The sequence below is a fragment of the Pseudochaenichthys georgianus genome, chromosome 10 (assembly GCF_902827115.2).
Source record: "Pseudochaenichthys georgianus chromosome 10, fPseGeo1.2, whole genome shotgun sequence".
NCBI lineage: Eukaryota > Metazoa > Chordata > Actinopteri > Perciformes > Channichthyidae > Pseudochaenichthys > Pseudochaenichthys georgianus.
In genome coordinates, this window is record NC_047512.1 from 25,885,746 (window position 1) to 25,901,792 (window position 16,047).

General features: G+C 40.1%; 1 protein-coding gene across 1 annotated transcript; it reads right to left on the reverse strand.

The window, feature by feature from the left end:
• Nucleotides 1-12,243: 12,243 nt before the first annotated feature.
• Nucleotides 12,244-15,720, reverse strand: dusp1 (dual specificity phosphatase 1). The gene is made up of 4 exons (XM_034093300.2): nucleotides 15,082-15,720; nucleotides 14,458-14,603; nucleotides 14,122-14,341; nucleotides 12,244-13,442 (listed from the first exon to the last, which is right to left on the reverse strand). The coding sequence occupies exons 1-4, from the start codon at nucleotides 15,488-15,490 to the stop codon at nucleotides 13,087-13,089; spliced, it is 1,131 nt and encodes a 376-aa protein (XP_033949191.1). The 5' UTR covers nucleotides 15,491-15,720; the 3' UTR covers nucleotides 12,244-13,086.
• Nucleotides 15,721-16,047: the final 327 nt, after the last annotated feature.

The following is a 16,047-nucleotide window of genomic DNA, read 5'->3' on the forward strand; positions in this document are numbered from 1 at the left end:
CAATAAAGAGTCTGGCTTACCCTCTGTGCTGCCGTTAAGTGTCCTTTCTTCATGGGGGAAAGATAACTCGCTCAAACCAAAGGCAAAGCAGATGTTTGAAGATTGGTTATTCCCCATGCTGTTTTTCATTCAAACCGTTTTGAATTTAAGAGTAAATTAGCCACCTAAAATGACGTTTGCTAAAATAACACGTTTGAAGTGTGGTCTGTTCTAGCAGTGGGTCTCGTGTGAGTCAGGAAACTGCGTTATAATAACAAGACCAAATCCCGCCTGAAATTTGAAGATTTGTAAACAATAAGCACGTGGCTATTGCTATCACTTATTCTGTCCAATCAAGTCCAACCTAAAGTGTGTGTGTGTGTGTGTGTGTGTGTGTGTGTGTGTGTGTGTGTGTGTGTGTGTGTGTGTGTGTGTGTGTGTGTGTGTGTGCGTGTGTGTGTGTGTGTGTGTGTGTGTGTGTGTGTGTGTGTGTGTGTGTGTGTGTGTGTGTGTGTGCGTGCGTGCGTGTGTGAGTGATTGTGCGTGCGTGCGTGCGTGCGTCTAACCAGTTTAATATACACATGAGTCGACAATAAGAGTATAGCCTACTACTGTATGTTGACCAGATTTTCAAAATGAAAACCGGGGACATTTTGAGTTTTGCGGTCAATATATCATTAACATATCCAATTTCCTTCACTGTTAAAGAAAAAAGGGGGACAATTCTGGTTTAATGTAATTCGAACATTTGAACTGTTTGAACAAACAGAAGGAAGATAGCTCATATATGAGACTTCAAAGGTCTTTTATTTTGAAACTCTACATCAGATTGTCCTGATTCTCTCTGAGTGACTAGATGGGGTGTCCTGCTATCACCCTGGAGTGAAATAAGTCTTTGATAATTTGACAGTTTTTATTTATTCTTGTATAAAAACAGAAGGACGATAGCCATATAAGATTTCAAAAGTATTTTATTTTCAAATTCTACATCAGATTGTCCTGATTTTCTCTGATTGACTAGATTCTAGTCTCCTGCTATCAACCTGGAGTATTTCATTGACTTCGAATGACTCTTTGATTATGGATGGTTTCCATTAAATAATAATCAAAATATAGATGGACAATAGATCTAATTTGAGATTTTAAACAGCATACATTTTAAATTGTGCTTCAGAAAGTAATGTTATTTTAGGAGTGTTGTGAGATGGTGTCAACATCAATTGAAATTAGTCACCCAGTGGAAATGTCAGATATGTCTTCATAACTGTATACTTACATTTTACATTCAATCAATCAATCAATGTTTATTTATATAGCCCAATATCACAAATGTTACATTTGTCTCAGTGGTCTTCACAGTGTGTACAGAATATCAGTATGACAATACGACACCCTCTGTCCTTAGACCCTCACATCGTACAAGGAAAAACTTCCAAAGAAAACCCAGTTTAAAGGGAAAAATGGGAGAAACCTCAGGGAGAGCAACAGAGGAGGGATCCCTCTCCCAGGACGGACAGACGTGCAATAGATGCCGTGTGTAAATTGAAAAGATAATACATTTGCAACATAGGTAGTCCAAATGTTTGGAAATGCATGTGTGTATAATAGGAAGATGAATCCACGAGGATATCCATCCAGGACCTATGATCCAGGACCACAGCCACGACTCAAGATCCAGCGCTCGCGATCCAGGACACAGGACCGCAGGATCATCCATGACTCCGGATCCCAGCGTATATAGACACCAAAAAGAAAGACATTTGGGGAAGCTGGGTTAATCGGAACATGAGTGTACACGGGTATAGACAGAGAGAAGGAAGAAGTAAGATGTCCCCCGACAAACTAAGCCTATATCAGCAAAACTAGGGGCTGAATCTAATCAGCCCTAACTATAAGCTTTATCAAAAAGGAAGGTCTTAAGCGCACTCTTAAAAACGGATAGGGTGTCTGCCGCCCGAACACAAACTGGAAACTGGAAGCTGATTCCACAAATTCACTCAGTTATAATGTGGTAGTTATACATAGTTTGTTTTAAATTATTATTGATCACATTATATAGTACGTATTTCTTAATTTAAGCTCCAGTATATATGAATATGTTTGGTGTGTTTTTTTTTAGGTATATTTGTTATTGACCGAGTAAACGCTTTTATTTTGAAGGCAGTTTTTACAGGCCTCTACCGTAATCCATAGGATATTCGTGCACCGCAATACAACGTACTTTTGACTGTGTTTTCCGAAGTGGGGGCTGGCTTGACCACAGTCTGTTTACCCAGTGTTTCCTGACAAGAAACGTTTTATTTCACCTTGCTATGTGTTTTTAACGTATATTAAAAAACGGGGACATTTCCGGGGACAGTTTCAACCGGGGACAGGCCAATACAAACAGGAACTGTCCCCGGAAAACGGGGACGTCTGGTCACCCTAGCCTACTGGTGACTTGTTTCAGGTCACACCGCAGTTTCTAAAAAGGGCAAACTGGGCGTGCATGTTAGCCAAATATTGCTGTCCTCGTGAGGTGAGCGCCCGCTAACCAGGAAGTTTCATTATGTGGTAGGTGCATCTTTCTTTTAGTTGCTCATAGCCTAAATTCACCATGGTAAAGTTAGTTAGAGTTAGGTTAGATATTCGAGGAAATTCACTTCGGTCCACTCAGTTTAATAGACATAGGCCGTAGAGACGGGCCTATATAGATAAGATATCGTTAGAGGACGGGATGAAGGCCTTCGTAGTTTGGTTAAATTAGAAAGATATTGACGGATTCGATTTTGACGAATCAATAACTCCACGTCCGGCAATTCTCTTGTAATTCAAAAGATATCTCTAAACTCCTATCAAGTCAAGTGTCTTTTACCAAACAATGGGCTTTGTTTTGAAATGACGCTACTTCCGGGAGTTCCACCCCTCCCCTCGCTCAAATATATTTAGGCCATTTACTCAGGAAAAAAGCATTGCAGTCGCTTTTCTGTTCACTGGTTTAAGAAAGAAACAAAGGTGCACTGACACTAATTTACATGACGTCACGCAATAATACGCACCTCTTTTATTGGATTTGGGGATTCTTTTTTTTACATAATCATTTAATCAACAATAAGCTATATTGAAAAGTCTCAATATTTGAACCAGTGACTCCGAATAAATCTGTCCTACACTGGACAAGTAGGCAACACCTGTTTTTGTAATTGTATTTTATTGCATTTTATATTAATTATATGAACGTTCTTATGACAATTCAGCATTTTTCCATTAATATCTTTCTATTGATACATGGTAGCCTACTTTATGATTCCAAATCAATGTGCAATTGTATTACTGGACAAGAAAAGTAGGACACACCACTTTTTAAAAGCTTGTACTGCTTTTTCTATTTCATATGAATAGTCCTCAGTGAAAATTGTCTATTGGACATTACACTACAACTTAATCGAGTTGTCAATAAAAACTGAAGTTGTATTGTTATCAGCCTTCAAATTTGTATTTAATGATCTCTTATCTTGAACTTAACATATCAATGTTGCAGTTAGTTAATGATCAGTTAATATAGATTACTTATGTGGTCACAGAATGGCTCCTAGTGTTACTGATTAAAAATACCGGTCGAAAGTCAACAGTTTGAATCAGAGTCCCTTGAGTCAGAGATGGGAAAAGTACTCAGATCTTGTACTTCAGTACCACGTAGGAATACTCTGTTACAATTTAAAGTCCCGCAATTGAAATGTTACTCAAGTAAAAGTAGAAAAGTATTGGCATCAAAATATACTTACCAAAAGTAAAAGTACTCATTATGAGGATTGGCCCATTGCAGAATTATATGCTATCTTTTGATTATAATTATTGATGCCTTAATGTGTTTATCAAAGCAGGTAAAGGTGCAGCTAGTTTTAATAACTTTTTATGCTGCAGGGAAGCTTGTGAATTTTACCCCAATGTTTAACTCATCAATTTCACATCATTAATCAAAATCTGCAAAGCAACTAAACACATTAAATAAATGTAGTGGAGTAAAAGTACAAGATTTACCTCTGAATTGTAGTGGAGCTAAGGTACAAAGTAGCAACACATTGAAATACGGAACTAAAGGTACTTGAGTAAATTAGTTACTTTACACCCCTGCCATGAGTTAACCAATAGCAGTCCAGCCTGTCTCTCGATTGATCCAGCTCAGCCGTGTGATCTATTGAACCCAGGGTATTTGTTGGACTTTCGTTTAAATTGGAATAGGTCAGGTTAATCTAACATCCTCTCTTGAAAACTCATCGTCTGTGTTTGCCTGTGGGATGTTGATTTTCCTACACACACACTGATCGTTTCACAACCTCTTTACTGTCAACAGAGACTTTAGATAGCTGGGCCACCTCAGCTCCCTGATAACGTCCATTGATTGAGGTAATATGAAAAATTGGTTGTGTAATCAAACCACCTTGCTTTTGGAATCAGCCTTAATGTCGCTGAATTATGAACCATCCAGATCTCTCAGGTCTTCAGGGACTGGTCAGCTTTCTGTCCCCAGAGTCAGAACTAAACATGGAGAAGCAGCGTTCAGTTATTATGCTCCAAACATCTGGAACAAACTCCCAGAAACCTGCAGGTCCGCTGCAACTCTGACTACTTTTAAATCCAGGCTGAAGACTTTTCTTTTTGCCGCTGCTTTTAATTGAACTATTCATATCTTAGACTGCACTGTAACTTTTATCCATGTATTTTTTCTTTTAATGTTTATTTTATTAGCTTTTCTTTTTAATGACTGATTTTAAATGCCATTTTCTTAATGTCTTTCATTTTTTGTAAAGCACTTTGAATTGCCTTGTGTTGAAAAGTGCTATATAAATAAACTTGCCTTGCCTTGCCTTGCTGAATGCTAGAGACAGACATTTTTTGCAGACAGTAAGTCTACTTATTCCCATCAAAGATGTCTTTTTGGTAACACAATTATACTCCATAAGATGGCGCTCACACCCCTGTCTTTCTGTGGATCAATCTAGTGTATGTGATGCTCTACTGAAAGGGTGTTCAAGACTGAGACTGTTTTGACAGCTGTAATAGACATCATTGCTTAATGCAGAAACACACAGAACAGAATATAATTACATTTCATAAACCAAGAGATTTTGAAGATCTGTTATCTTTTCTGTATTTTGCTTAACCAGTTCAGCAAAACAAAGGGGACCAAATCAGGTCCATGTATATTTTGGCTAATTAAATGGATGAGTCCAATCTTACATGCTTCTGGAGTGAAAACAACTCGTGTCATATGATTGAAATAAAAATCAGATGTCAAAGCACACATCTTAAAATGATGATTTAAAACTTGAAACATAAGGTTTATGTAAATGTTAAACTCAACCTGTAGCTTGGTCATCACTAATATAAGAATTAGAATTACATTTTGTTTACGATGAAGGAGAAGAATGACCTCAGTAATGTTGCATGTACCACCAGTTAGACCGTATGCGTGGTGATCATTTCTCAGTCATGTGGGATGTCCCATGAAAGCTTGTGCCCAGGGCCCTCAAGTCGCAGAAGCCAGATGTATTCTCTTATTACTGCATTATTTTAGCACACATCAGGAGTAAATTACTGATAATTTTCTCTACTTGTTTCCATATTGGGTTTGACCAGAGCCAAGTGGTATTTTGATGTTGGGATAGTTTAATCGTTTCTTTAACAGGGCTTGTGCACAACACATCCATTGAGCCAGTTTATATTATGTGGTCCCTGTGTAGGAATGTATTACAACAAACAACAGAAATGAAACAAATAAAAGCAGAACATTTGGAAAAAATAACAGATAGGGAGTCATACATGTAACAGGGAGGCTGTGGCGCAGTGGCCTAGTGCGTTGGTGTTCGGATCAGGGGAGCACATTCAAAACCCCACTGCATGTCGTTGTGAGACACTTCACCCCAAATTGCTCCTGTGGGGATTGTCCACAGTATTGAGTATGTGAGTCGCTTTGGATAAAAGCGTCTAACAAGTGACATGAAATGTAATGTAATAACAAACATAAGTGTCATAGTCTCTGCTGGAAAACAGTTAGTTCCATACAAAGTTTATGTCAGTCATCACATGATATGGTTTGTTTTGAGCCATGTTATGAAGTGTTGTTTAAGAAATACTGAAGCATGAAAGCACGTAATGGTCACATCTCTCTGATAAAAGCCAGAAAAACATGTCTCGCCAGTCTTTAAATATGTCATTATTAGTGCCAATCAGATCCTTTTTCTCAAGATTGCCAAAATGCTACGTCAACTTGTTTTTGTTCTAGCTGTCACATCAGTGATTTATGTCTGCTCATGTATGTTCCTTGGGTGTGACATCATCCACCCAGAGTGCAGTCAGTGCTGGAGACAGGATGCCAGACATTCCTCGAATACTGCACACAGGATCTCACTGCTGCTTGTGAACACAACCCTGCGCCTCCAGTGAGTGGAAAACTACCGGCTCTGTTCAGACACAGCGTGTTGAACTAGGCTCTGGAGGGATTCATACAAGTCTTACTTCTGGTTTTCAATCAAACATATGATTACTTTTTATGATCAGGAGCAACTAAAAGTGACTATGCATTTTCATTTTTAATTGACTGAATATTGTTTTAGAATAAATGTCCTTTTTTTCTTTCTTTGTCTTTTCTTTTTCTTTTTGTATTGTCTATATTGTCTATATAATTTGTATCTGGATAAGTCCCTTTTGTGAGGGCAAAAAAAAAGAATAAAAAGTTGGTCACAAAAAAAAAGAATAAATGTCCTTTAATACTGCATTATTATAGGCGTAGGAGCACTGTTTTATCTGGACTGGTGGAACAACACAACACAATGGGAGATTAATATCATGCAACTTCAGTAGAGATACCCTAAAAGATAAACCAGTGCACTGCTTAAGAGCTGACATTGTTTCTCTTTCACCGTTGTCTTACATTCCAGATAGGGTTGTTAAAGGAAGGGGAGACCTGCTCGCAAGGTAAATCCACTCCACTGTGGCCATACGTAATATCCTGACTCCTGACATTCCTTAAACTAGACAAGTCTTTGGTTGTCGTGCCTCAGATCGGGCCTTATCTGGGCTCCTGTCACGCTAACCAGCGTGTCTGGCTTCCTTTGCAGGGTTTCTGCTAGAGCTTTGATCTGGAATCGCATGAATACAAAAGTCTGGTAGAGGTGAGGGCTTCGCAGTCACAGACAAATTACGTAGCAGCTTTCATTCTCTATCATTTTAAGTGATCTGTATTACCCTTTAAACATCGTACCTGCAACATGGATGGTTATTGTAGTCTTAACACGTTTTTTAAAGCAGGTTGGGGCTTTCTTTTCTTGTTTACGAAGAAGGCAAGAAAAGATTTGTCATCTGGCACAACAGACTTTATGTGTGTGTGTCTGCACTCTGCATTGATATAAAAGTGTGAACAAGACAGTGCAAATTCTAATGCCACAAAATGTTATAATAGAGGCCCTGCGGTCCTAAACATAATCCTTTTACAGATTTACTGCAGGTAAGTATTCTGCCATGACATCAATGTGTGGACCTAATCTTCTCACTCAGGATATTGTGTGTGTTTGTGAGAATGGATGTGTGAGTGTGTGAGACTTAATCCAGTTTCAAGGTACGATGAAGTGTGAGAGGTGTAATTACCCAGCATCCTAGAGTTCCAGAGTGGCAATCATGTTAACACTTAAGCCCTTCTCACACAGGAAGTCTTTGTTGCTTAGTCTTGTCCGTGTCATGTTCCTAAGTGTGTCTTCGAGTGAGGACAACTAAGTTATTTGATACATTTTTATTGCAAATTGAACACAGAAGTTATCAAGAGTTAGACTCCATAAAAACTCAATGCAATTAGTCTTGATGTACTGTATCGATTTATCAGATTAGCAAACTCTTTACTAATGCTAAAAAGAAATTGCCAAAAACACGGGCCATTCCAATTGAAACAAAACAACACGGGCGTCCCAATACATTCCTCCTGCTTGTGATAAGAAAGTGTAATGTACCAATGCATTTTGTATGCTTAAGCTCCTCAGAGGTGCTGTTCTTATTTACTACGCAAGGGTGTCCCACCATGGCTGCCAACTCTTTCTCAAAACTGCATATGCATTTCATAGTTCCTTCCTTACTGTCAGGAGAATATGATCTGAGTTATAAAAAATACCAAAATTGAGCAACATTTTAGTGATATAACATATCTAATCTATATAACTATCTTATAGAGAGATGTCATATTCTCTTCAACATATGTCACTGCCATGGTCAGGGCCTTATTTGTTAGTGCTCATGGTTCTATTACATGTTGGGTATTTTTGTTAATGTTTTAAAACAACATGAACAATGGTGAAAAAGACTTTTGTTTCCCATTGTTTTCAATTCAATTCAAAACCTTTATTTATCCAGGTGAAATCCCATTGAGATCAATGATCTCTTTGTCAAGGGAGACCTGCAGCAGTAGGTTCCACAAGAAGACGTAAAAACATAAACAACAGAACAACAAAAGGACATCATACAGCAAAATGTACAGGGATTACAATTTACATATCTAACCACATGTACAGGTACCAACAGCATCTGATTTTGTAGCATCCAACCGAGCTTTAAAAACATGTAGTGGTACTAGCTTGGTAATTTTCCATTCTTTTTGCAGACTGTTCCAAGTTAGTGGAGCTGCACATCTAAAAGCTTTCTTCCCTAAGACAGTCCTAGCACTTGGCACATTTAATAAAACCACAGCATGCGATCTCAGGCAATAAGTACTTTCAATTCGCAGAGAGATCAGGGAGCAGATATAAGATGGTAGTTTATCCAACATGGCTTTGTAAATGTTTGTTAGACAATGGCTTTGTGATCAAACGCAGCCATCTGTGGTTCAAACTGTAAATCTACTACTTTAAGTAAATTAAACGCAATAACAAACTGAAATGTTGCTGAAAAATTAGGAAAAATACAAAAACCATTACCTCCTTTCCATTTATCTGTACTGCTAAGCCTTATTATAAACGGTAGTAACTCATTAATAAATGGGAATGTGTTTTACACTTTACAACAAGGCTCCCTTTTGGCAACTATAAATGTTAGTAACTCCTAAATAAATGGTTATAAAGAGATGCCAAGAAACATCAAGATGGAAGGGGGGTATTCAACTCAGTGAGCAACAGATACCAAGGATGCTGGCTGATGAAGAAGACGAAGTACGCTAGGTAGCCAATATAAGGGTTCATCATCTTGCCAAATAGTGCGCCTGTGTTGTTGTATGAAAACTATGTTATAATTGGTTTATAAATGGTTCTTAATGATTAATAAAGTGTTAACAACCTAATTAATAACCTAATTATAAACCCTTTATAAGGGTAGTCTTATGTGGTACCTTTGATTCCATTTAGTCAACGTTTCAAATCAACTTTTTTGGTACATGTTACGAAATTCAATGCTAATGTCATTGTTATTTGTTGAAGAAGTAGGTATGTGTCATACCTTTGATGTTAAAAAAAGTCATGAAACTTACATCAACTTCCACATATTTGATCCAAACTGAGTAATGCAAAAGGGGAAGGGTGAGATCATGTTTCCTTGTGTCATGGCAGCAGAGTCTGACACATTATATCACCATTGTTTTAATTCAAATGACTTTGCAGTTGAGACAGAGCTCAGTTGCTAAATGGAACAGCCAATTGACAACAAAGTGAAAATGACATTATAGTCAATTCTGTCTGACTGATATCGACTGAAATTGTGAGCTTACACCTTGGCATTGTCTCACACCACATCAAGATTATCTCTCACACACACAATGCTTTAATGCCGCTCACCTGACAATTAACTGAGGGCCTTCTTCCTCCAAAGCTCCCTCATCGCACCATAAAAGATGCATAACGACTTTCACACTCACACACACACACTGCTGCCAACCTCCCTCCTGACAACAGGAAGTCTAAAGACACAAAGGTGGGGGGCTGGGGGGCTGGTAAGGGGGGCTGGAGCACATATGTCACCAAAACCACAGCTTGTCTGAGGGGGCTGGTGAGGTCATGAATGAGCCTTTCATCACAGAGTCACTGGTGATGTTTCCCTGCTCAAAAACAAACATTTACAACAGTGAGATAAGAAGTTAAAAGTTTTAAGAATACATTTTGTCATTTGTCAGAACCCATGTATTTCAAGTTAAAATTATAATAAAGTGTTCTTCTTCTTCTAAATCTTATATACATTAATTATGTCTGGCAGTGAATGCCTTAGGCAGGGTTGTCCAAACTCCTTTCACCAAGGGCCACATACATACAAATATACGAAGGGTTGGGCCACTCACTAGAGGTGAGGTATATTGCCTCATAAGTTTAGTTATAAGTCAGCAAAATCAATCAATTATGCTTGTAACTTGAATATGCTTTATGAAAACAAACAGGCTACATCCCACCTCTCTATAGGGTTTCATTTATTTTGTTAGCAGCTCATTCCTTACAACAGAAGCCTCAGATTGCTTATAAGAAGAGGAAATATGAAGGGTATATTTCAAGCTTGTTATGTTAATAAGTTATTAGGCTTTTTTCTTATCAACTTAGTGTCACGATCTGTCTTTATGGTGTTGTGTTTTGTCTTTAGATCTGTCTGTGGTTCCCTGTTCGTTAGTTTCCCTGGTGTGTCTGATTACCCGATTGTGTGCACCTGGTGCCCCTGTGTTTTCTCCTCCCTCCTCACCTGTGTCTTGTTTGTATGATTAGTCTTGTGTGTATTTAAGTTCTGGTTTTTTTGTCGGTTCGTCTTGTGTCATGACTAGTTCGTCAGTGAGTGTTCTGTTTTGTCTTTGTTTATCACCTAGCCTTGAAATAAAGGAATTTTCACTTTATTCTGCATTTGGGTCCTGCCTGCTTCACACACCGTAACACTTAGATTTGTTAGAAATTGTTTTCAACTTGAATTGACTGAATGTATTTGAAACATTTGGCTTATTAACTCATGAATCCTACTGTGTAATATATATTTGAGAAGTACAATATAAGACAAGCACATATTTCATTTGTGGGCCATATTTCATTATACTTTTAGAATGCTCTGAGGGCCGAATCAAAATGGCCCGTGGGCCGCATTTGGCCCCCGGGTCGTAGTTCGGACATCCCTGCCTTACGGGTATCATCATCCTCACTTCTGGAGGACAGTTTTTCAACTTTTTCTCACACGCCACCAAGGGTCAAGGCCAATGTTTTGGCTAATTTGCAACCTAAACATATTCCTATCCCTTTCACTGGCGTCTCTGTCTCCACCTCCATTGGTGTGGGAGGCAGGGGACACCAGGCCGGTACTTGAATAATCCCTGAATGCTCTTTAGTTGTCACACTTTTCCCAAACGCCTTGCAGCTGCTCCTATTGTGGCCTCAGAGGGAGGGCTCCTCAGCTTATTCTTTAGGCCTCCTGCTGCTGGCCTGCTCTCAGATGGGTTCATAGAGAGGGAGTGTGGCCCAGACAATGGCCAACACCATGACATCATGCTTCTTATGTGGGCAAAAACAATTATACAAATATACGCTTGGATTCCATTGCATGGAACAAAGCTGGGAAGGATGTGCACACAGATATCACATGCCATTAGATCCATCTTTTGCAATGGTGTTCCTCGTGTTGCTCTTTTGAGTGTTTACATTTTAAATTAATACATAAATATATAAGTATTTTGGAAATCACAAGTCCATCAACAGAAAATGTTTCTTTTTAAAAAATAAATTAAAGGTGTTCTAAAAACACACTTTCAATTACTATGTGAATGTTTCTGGTTGTATTAGTATCACAAATATTATTACGAATTAAAAGTCTTGGTTTTGGACTGAAAAAATAAGCATTATGAAAGTCAAGTTTAGCTTTAGGAAATGTTGATGGTCTTTTGTTTTATAATTTTATCATTTCTGACCTCTTGGTTGTTGAGTAGTTTCCCTGAAATATTCCTCTTATTGGCCTTATAAATGAACACATATATTTACGGATAGTTTAAAATGAGTGTTGAGAGACAATGATCTTATGAATTTACTTTTGTATTTTTCACTAAATTACAATAGTGTTTATAACCTGGACATGCCACTATGATAAATACGTTATATGCACTAGCTGCCTCAATATACCTGGCAACCATTAACCAAAAGTGTTGGTTTATTGAAAGACAATCAGTTGTGAAATCAATCATAAAAAGCTGAGTGTGTGTCCTAGAATGATTTGCAGGTCATTGTAGATTATGTCCTGCTCATGATAAATCTGTCTTCTTTCAAACATAAGATATTAAAGAAGGAGAAAATGTTCCACTTTGTAAAAACGTCATATGAGATTTATTAAACAGTATAAAAACAACATTTAAACAAACAGATGCAAAAATAGATACGATAAAGAAATATATTACTTTAGTTTAATAAATATGTCAGAATGCAGCCTCTGAGGACTACGTGTCCCCATCATATTAGCTTTAGGTTGAGTCCGTCTCAGCGCTGCAGTACACAGTACAGGAACTTGAGGTATTTAATGGTCCATTTCCCCTAATGTGTCGGGGTCGTCAAAGTTTCATGAAGTCTTGAAAGGCAGGTATTTGGATTGGCAACCATTCCTCAAACTGAGCATGAAGATTCATGAGGGGGGGGGGGGGGGGATACATTCATTGTTCGTCAAATGAAGGAGTAACTTCCATTGCCATGTTGGGCTTTGGGTTACATTACTTTCGTTAAGCAGTACAGAAAGTCAAATGAACATATGAGAGATTCCCTGAGACAAATTGTAGCCCTCTCCATTTTGTTTGCTTACATTTTGATTATCAAAAGCAGTTTCCTTCATAAAAAAATAAAATCAGTCTTTTGAATAAAGAATATTCAGATACTTCTTACTTCCTCTTCAGGAATAATCTCAACCACCTTTTCAGCCATTTCCAAAGTCATCTAGATTAAACTTTGGATGTCTTTCACATTTAGGAGGGACAACATGAATACTGCCTGATGGTAGTTGTATCGTCCTTTGAAATGATGAGGAACCGACCCCAAATATGATTCCGCCATTCTGTTCAGTGATACCAGTATCACCATAACATGGTTTAGAATCATGATTGTTTGTGTGTTTCAAGAGTCACTAGCGTGTTGCAGTTCAAAACAAGTCTGTGCTTCCTCAGCAGCTGGGAGAGGTGGTGATGGGACTGTGGAGGAAGGAGAGCTGCCCAGCTGACTTGTGTACAGGGATGGAGACTGGGAAATTGAAGACTGTGCTGCTGTTGCCGATGGCTGGACTTGCCGCCTCTGAGGAGCAGGTGGACGAGGCCAGGACCTGCGACTCAAACTGGAGGAGCTGACCCATGAAGCTGAAGTTCGGGGAGATGATGCTGCGGCGCTGCTTGACAAACTCAAAGGCCTCGTCCAGTTTCACACGGTTGGTCCGCATGAGATATGCAAGGCAAATGGTGGCAGAGCGGGAGATGCCTGCTTGACAGTGCACAAACACACGTCCTCCTTTATTCCTTACCGAGTCTGAAGGGGAGAGAGAGAAGAGAAAGCAACATTAGTTCACTGTAAACATCCCTCAGGTGAGGAAATGCATTTGCAAAGAATGGAGGTAAAACTCTGGCTGTCACAGGAAGGCAAAAACACAAAGGTCTTTGCAACACTTTCAGTTGCCTTTTAAATTCAACAGTGCTCATTAAGACACAGGAACACAGCTAATAGGGGTGCAGAGTGTGAGCCTGTGGGGGTTATTCCCCAAGGAGGCAGTCTGAATGGACAAAAGAGGGGAACAGACCCCTGCTGGGGGTATTGATCTGGGAGGAAGGCCGACAGCGAGTGAGGGGAAAATGCCTTTTGTTTAGCCGGAACAAAGAGCGGCGTGGAGGGAGCCATTCAAGCCCAGCCAGCATACCCACTACAAAACTAGTTTGAGGCCGCTGCCTTGCGATTGAATAAAAGGGGGCATCCCTTTATCTACGCCTGGGAGGTTGTGATGATGTAACCACCATTGTGGAGGAGCAAACAGCCTGTGCCGAGCCAGCTGGTCGGTTTTGGAGGGAACTTTTAAAAATGCAAATCCAGGAGTGTTTTGAAGGGAGAGGGGGGTTGGGTGTTTGTGTTTCCTGCCATCAACGGGCTCAGGATAGGCCCTCACATTTGGCAGGGGGTGTGAAGGGGGTACTAAAGAAATGGTGGATGTACTCACCAATAAACTCGATAGCCTCGTTGAACCATGAGCTGATATCGGCTTTGTGGTTGTCCTCAACTGGGATGCTCTTGTAGACGAAGGAGTCCACAAAGTGGTTAGGGCAGTTAGCGGAGACATTGATCAGAGCGGTGATCCCCAGTACGTCCAGCATGTCTTTTCTTGAAGCATGGTAAGCACTGCCAAGGTACAGGAAAGGCAAGATCTCCACAGGACCACCCTAAACAAAAACAAATAAACAAAATCATTGAGTCAACTTCAAAACAGTACAACAGGAAAGGAAAACAAACAGAATTCAGTGGGAACTCAATCTGATAGTATAAGAAAGATACTAACCTGGTCATATAGAGGAGTATTGCATGGACTACAGCTCGGGTCTGCACTCCCAGGATGACTGGAGCTCAGCGGCAAACAGAGCCCTTGTGGGGGGGAGGGTTTGTTGCAAGCCTCTGGATACTCTGTAGAAAATGTCTCAAAACCGCCTGGAAAACAGAGAAAAACACATCTCTGTTAGATGACAGACGGCACACAGACACATTCAGGTTCAAATATGGGTCTCCAAAAAGGTGACAACTGCTCAGGGGGCTATTTTTGAACGGTGTTTACTCCAACACCAGCTGGTATGGTGACAGCTGTAATCCGCATGTGTTGCCCCGTTGTTAGGATACAGTGACATTATTGTGAATTTATTTTATTTAACCAGATAAAAAAGCATTGAGATAAAATCTCATTTACAATGCTGACCTGGTCAAGAAGGCAGCAACGTTATAACACAACACACACATGTAATATACAGAAAACACAACTAAGAAAACAAAAGACGAAAAAGCTGTCACTACATTGAACACATTTAGGACAGTATGGTGCACTACTTATTACTGCAAGAGCAGTTGGTGGTAAGGATCTCAGACAACTTCAATTTAAAAGAGGCTATTATAAACAGTTATACACTCTTCTTACCTTTGAGAATTAAAACCCTGGCTCCACAGGGGTCGCGGCGTAGGGCCGTGACAGCCAGCATCAACGTGCCGTCTTTCTTCGCCTGGTTTAAGTCCAAACTGCGGTCGTCCAGAAGAACAACACACTGGTACTCCCCGGACAGGAGCCGGTTCCTGGTGTCCCCATTGGGGACAATGTGCTCAAGTCCCAGACCCCCCCTGGCTCTCCTGCGCACTATGGTGCTGAAGCGCACGTTGGTGGAGCCCGATATGTGGGACGAGTTGAAGGACAGGAAGGATCGGCAGTCCAGCACCAGGCAGCCCGGGCCGGCGCCCTCCAACAAACCACGCAGGGACGCACAGTCGATGGTGGGGACCTCCATAATGACCATAGTAGGGCGGCGGGATAGAAACGTTAAATCCAAATACATAAAGCTCGCTCGGCAGGAAGTGTAGGTTGTTGTGAAAAACGCGTTTCCCCTCAAAGCAGTATTTGAATCGGCGAGTCCTTTGTTCCGGTTTGCTTGTTTTGAGAAAAGAAAAGTTTTAGGACTACCAAAGCTTGTCCTTTCCTCTTCTTAAGTGTGTCCAGTAGTTGTGTTTCTTCTTTAAAAGTTTAATTTATTCAACTTTATCAGTCAGTTGCTTCTGTCTAAGAGCGCTTCGACAAGCCTTATATACCGCTCGTGCTTGTGAATGAGAGGCACTAACGTCAGGATCCCGCCCACTTTGGCTTCCTGCCAGCCTCGCGGACGTCATTTCCCCCCCCCCCCCCCCCCCCCGTGAGTGCAGCAGGGCACATGCGGGACATTTCTGTACATGCGCACAGCACGTAGCACCTGGGCACGCGCGGTGTCAGGAAAGTTTTCACGAGTGAGGTCTAACTCTTGTGTTTATTCTGTCTTTTATAATACTTGTATAATTCATCTCATGTTTCCAAATTATAACTGTTTGCATAATATGTCAGCAAATAAGGAATTTGCCACAT

Excerpts from the sequence above, each read along its gene's own strand:
- dusp1 (XM_034093300.2), bottom strand. The coding sequence starts at position 15,490 with ATGTATTTGGATTTAACGTTTCTATCCCGCCGCCCTACTATGGTCATT. Across the intron at positions 14,604-15,081 it reads CAGGGTTTTAATTCTCAAAG|GCGGTTTTGAGACATTTTCT; the intron begins GTAAGAAGAGTG and ends TCTGTTTTCCAG. Across the intron at positions 13,443-14,121 it reads CGAGGCTATCGAGTTTATTG|ACTCGGTAAGGAATAAAGGA; the intron begins GTGAGTACATCC and ends TCTCCCCTTCAG.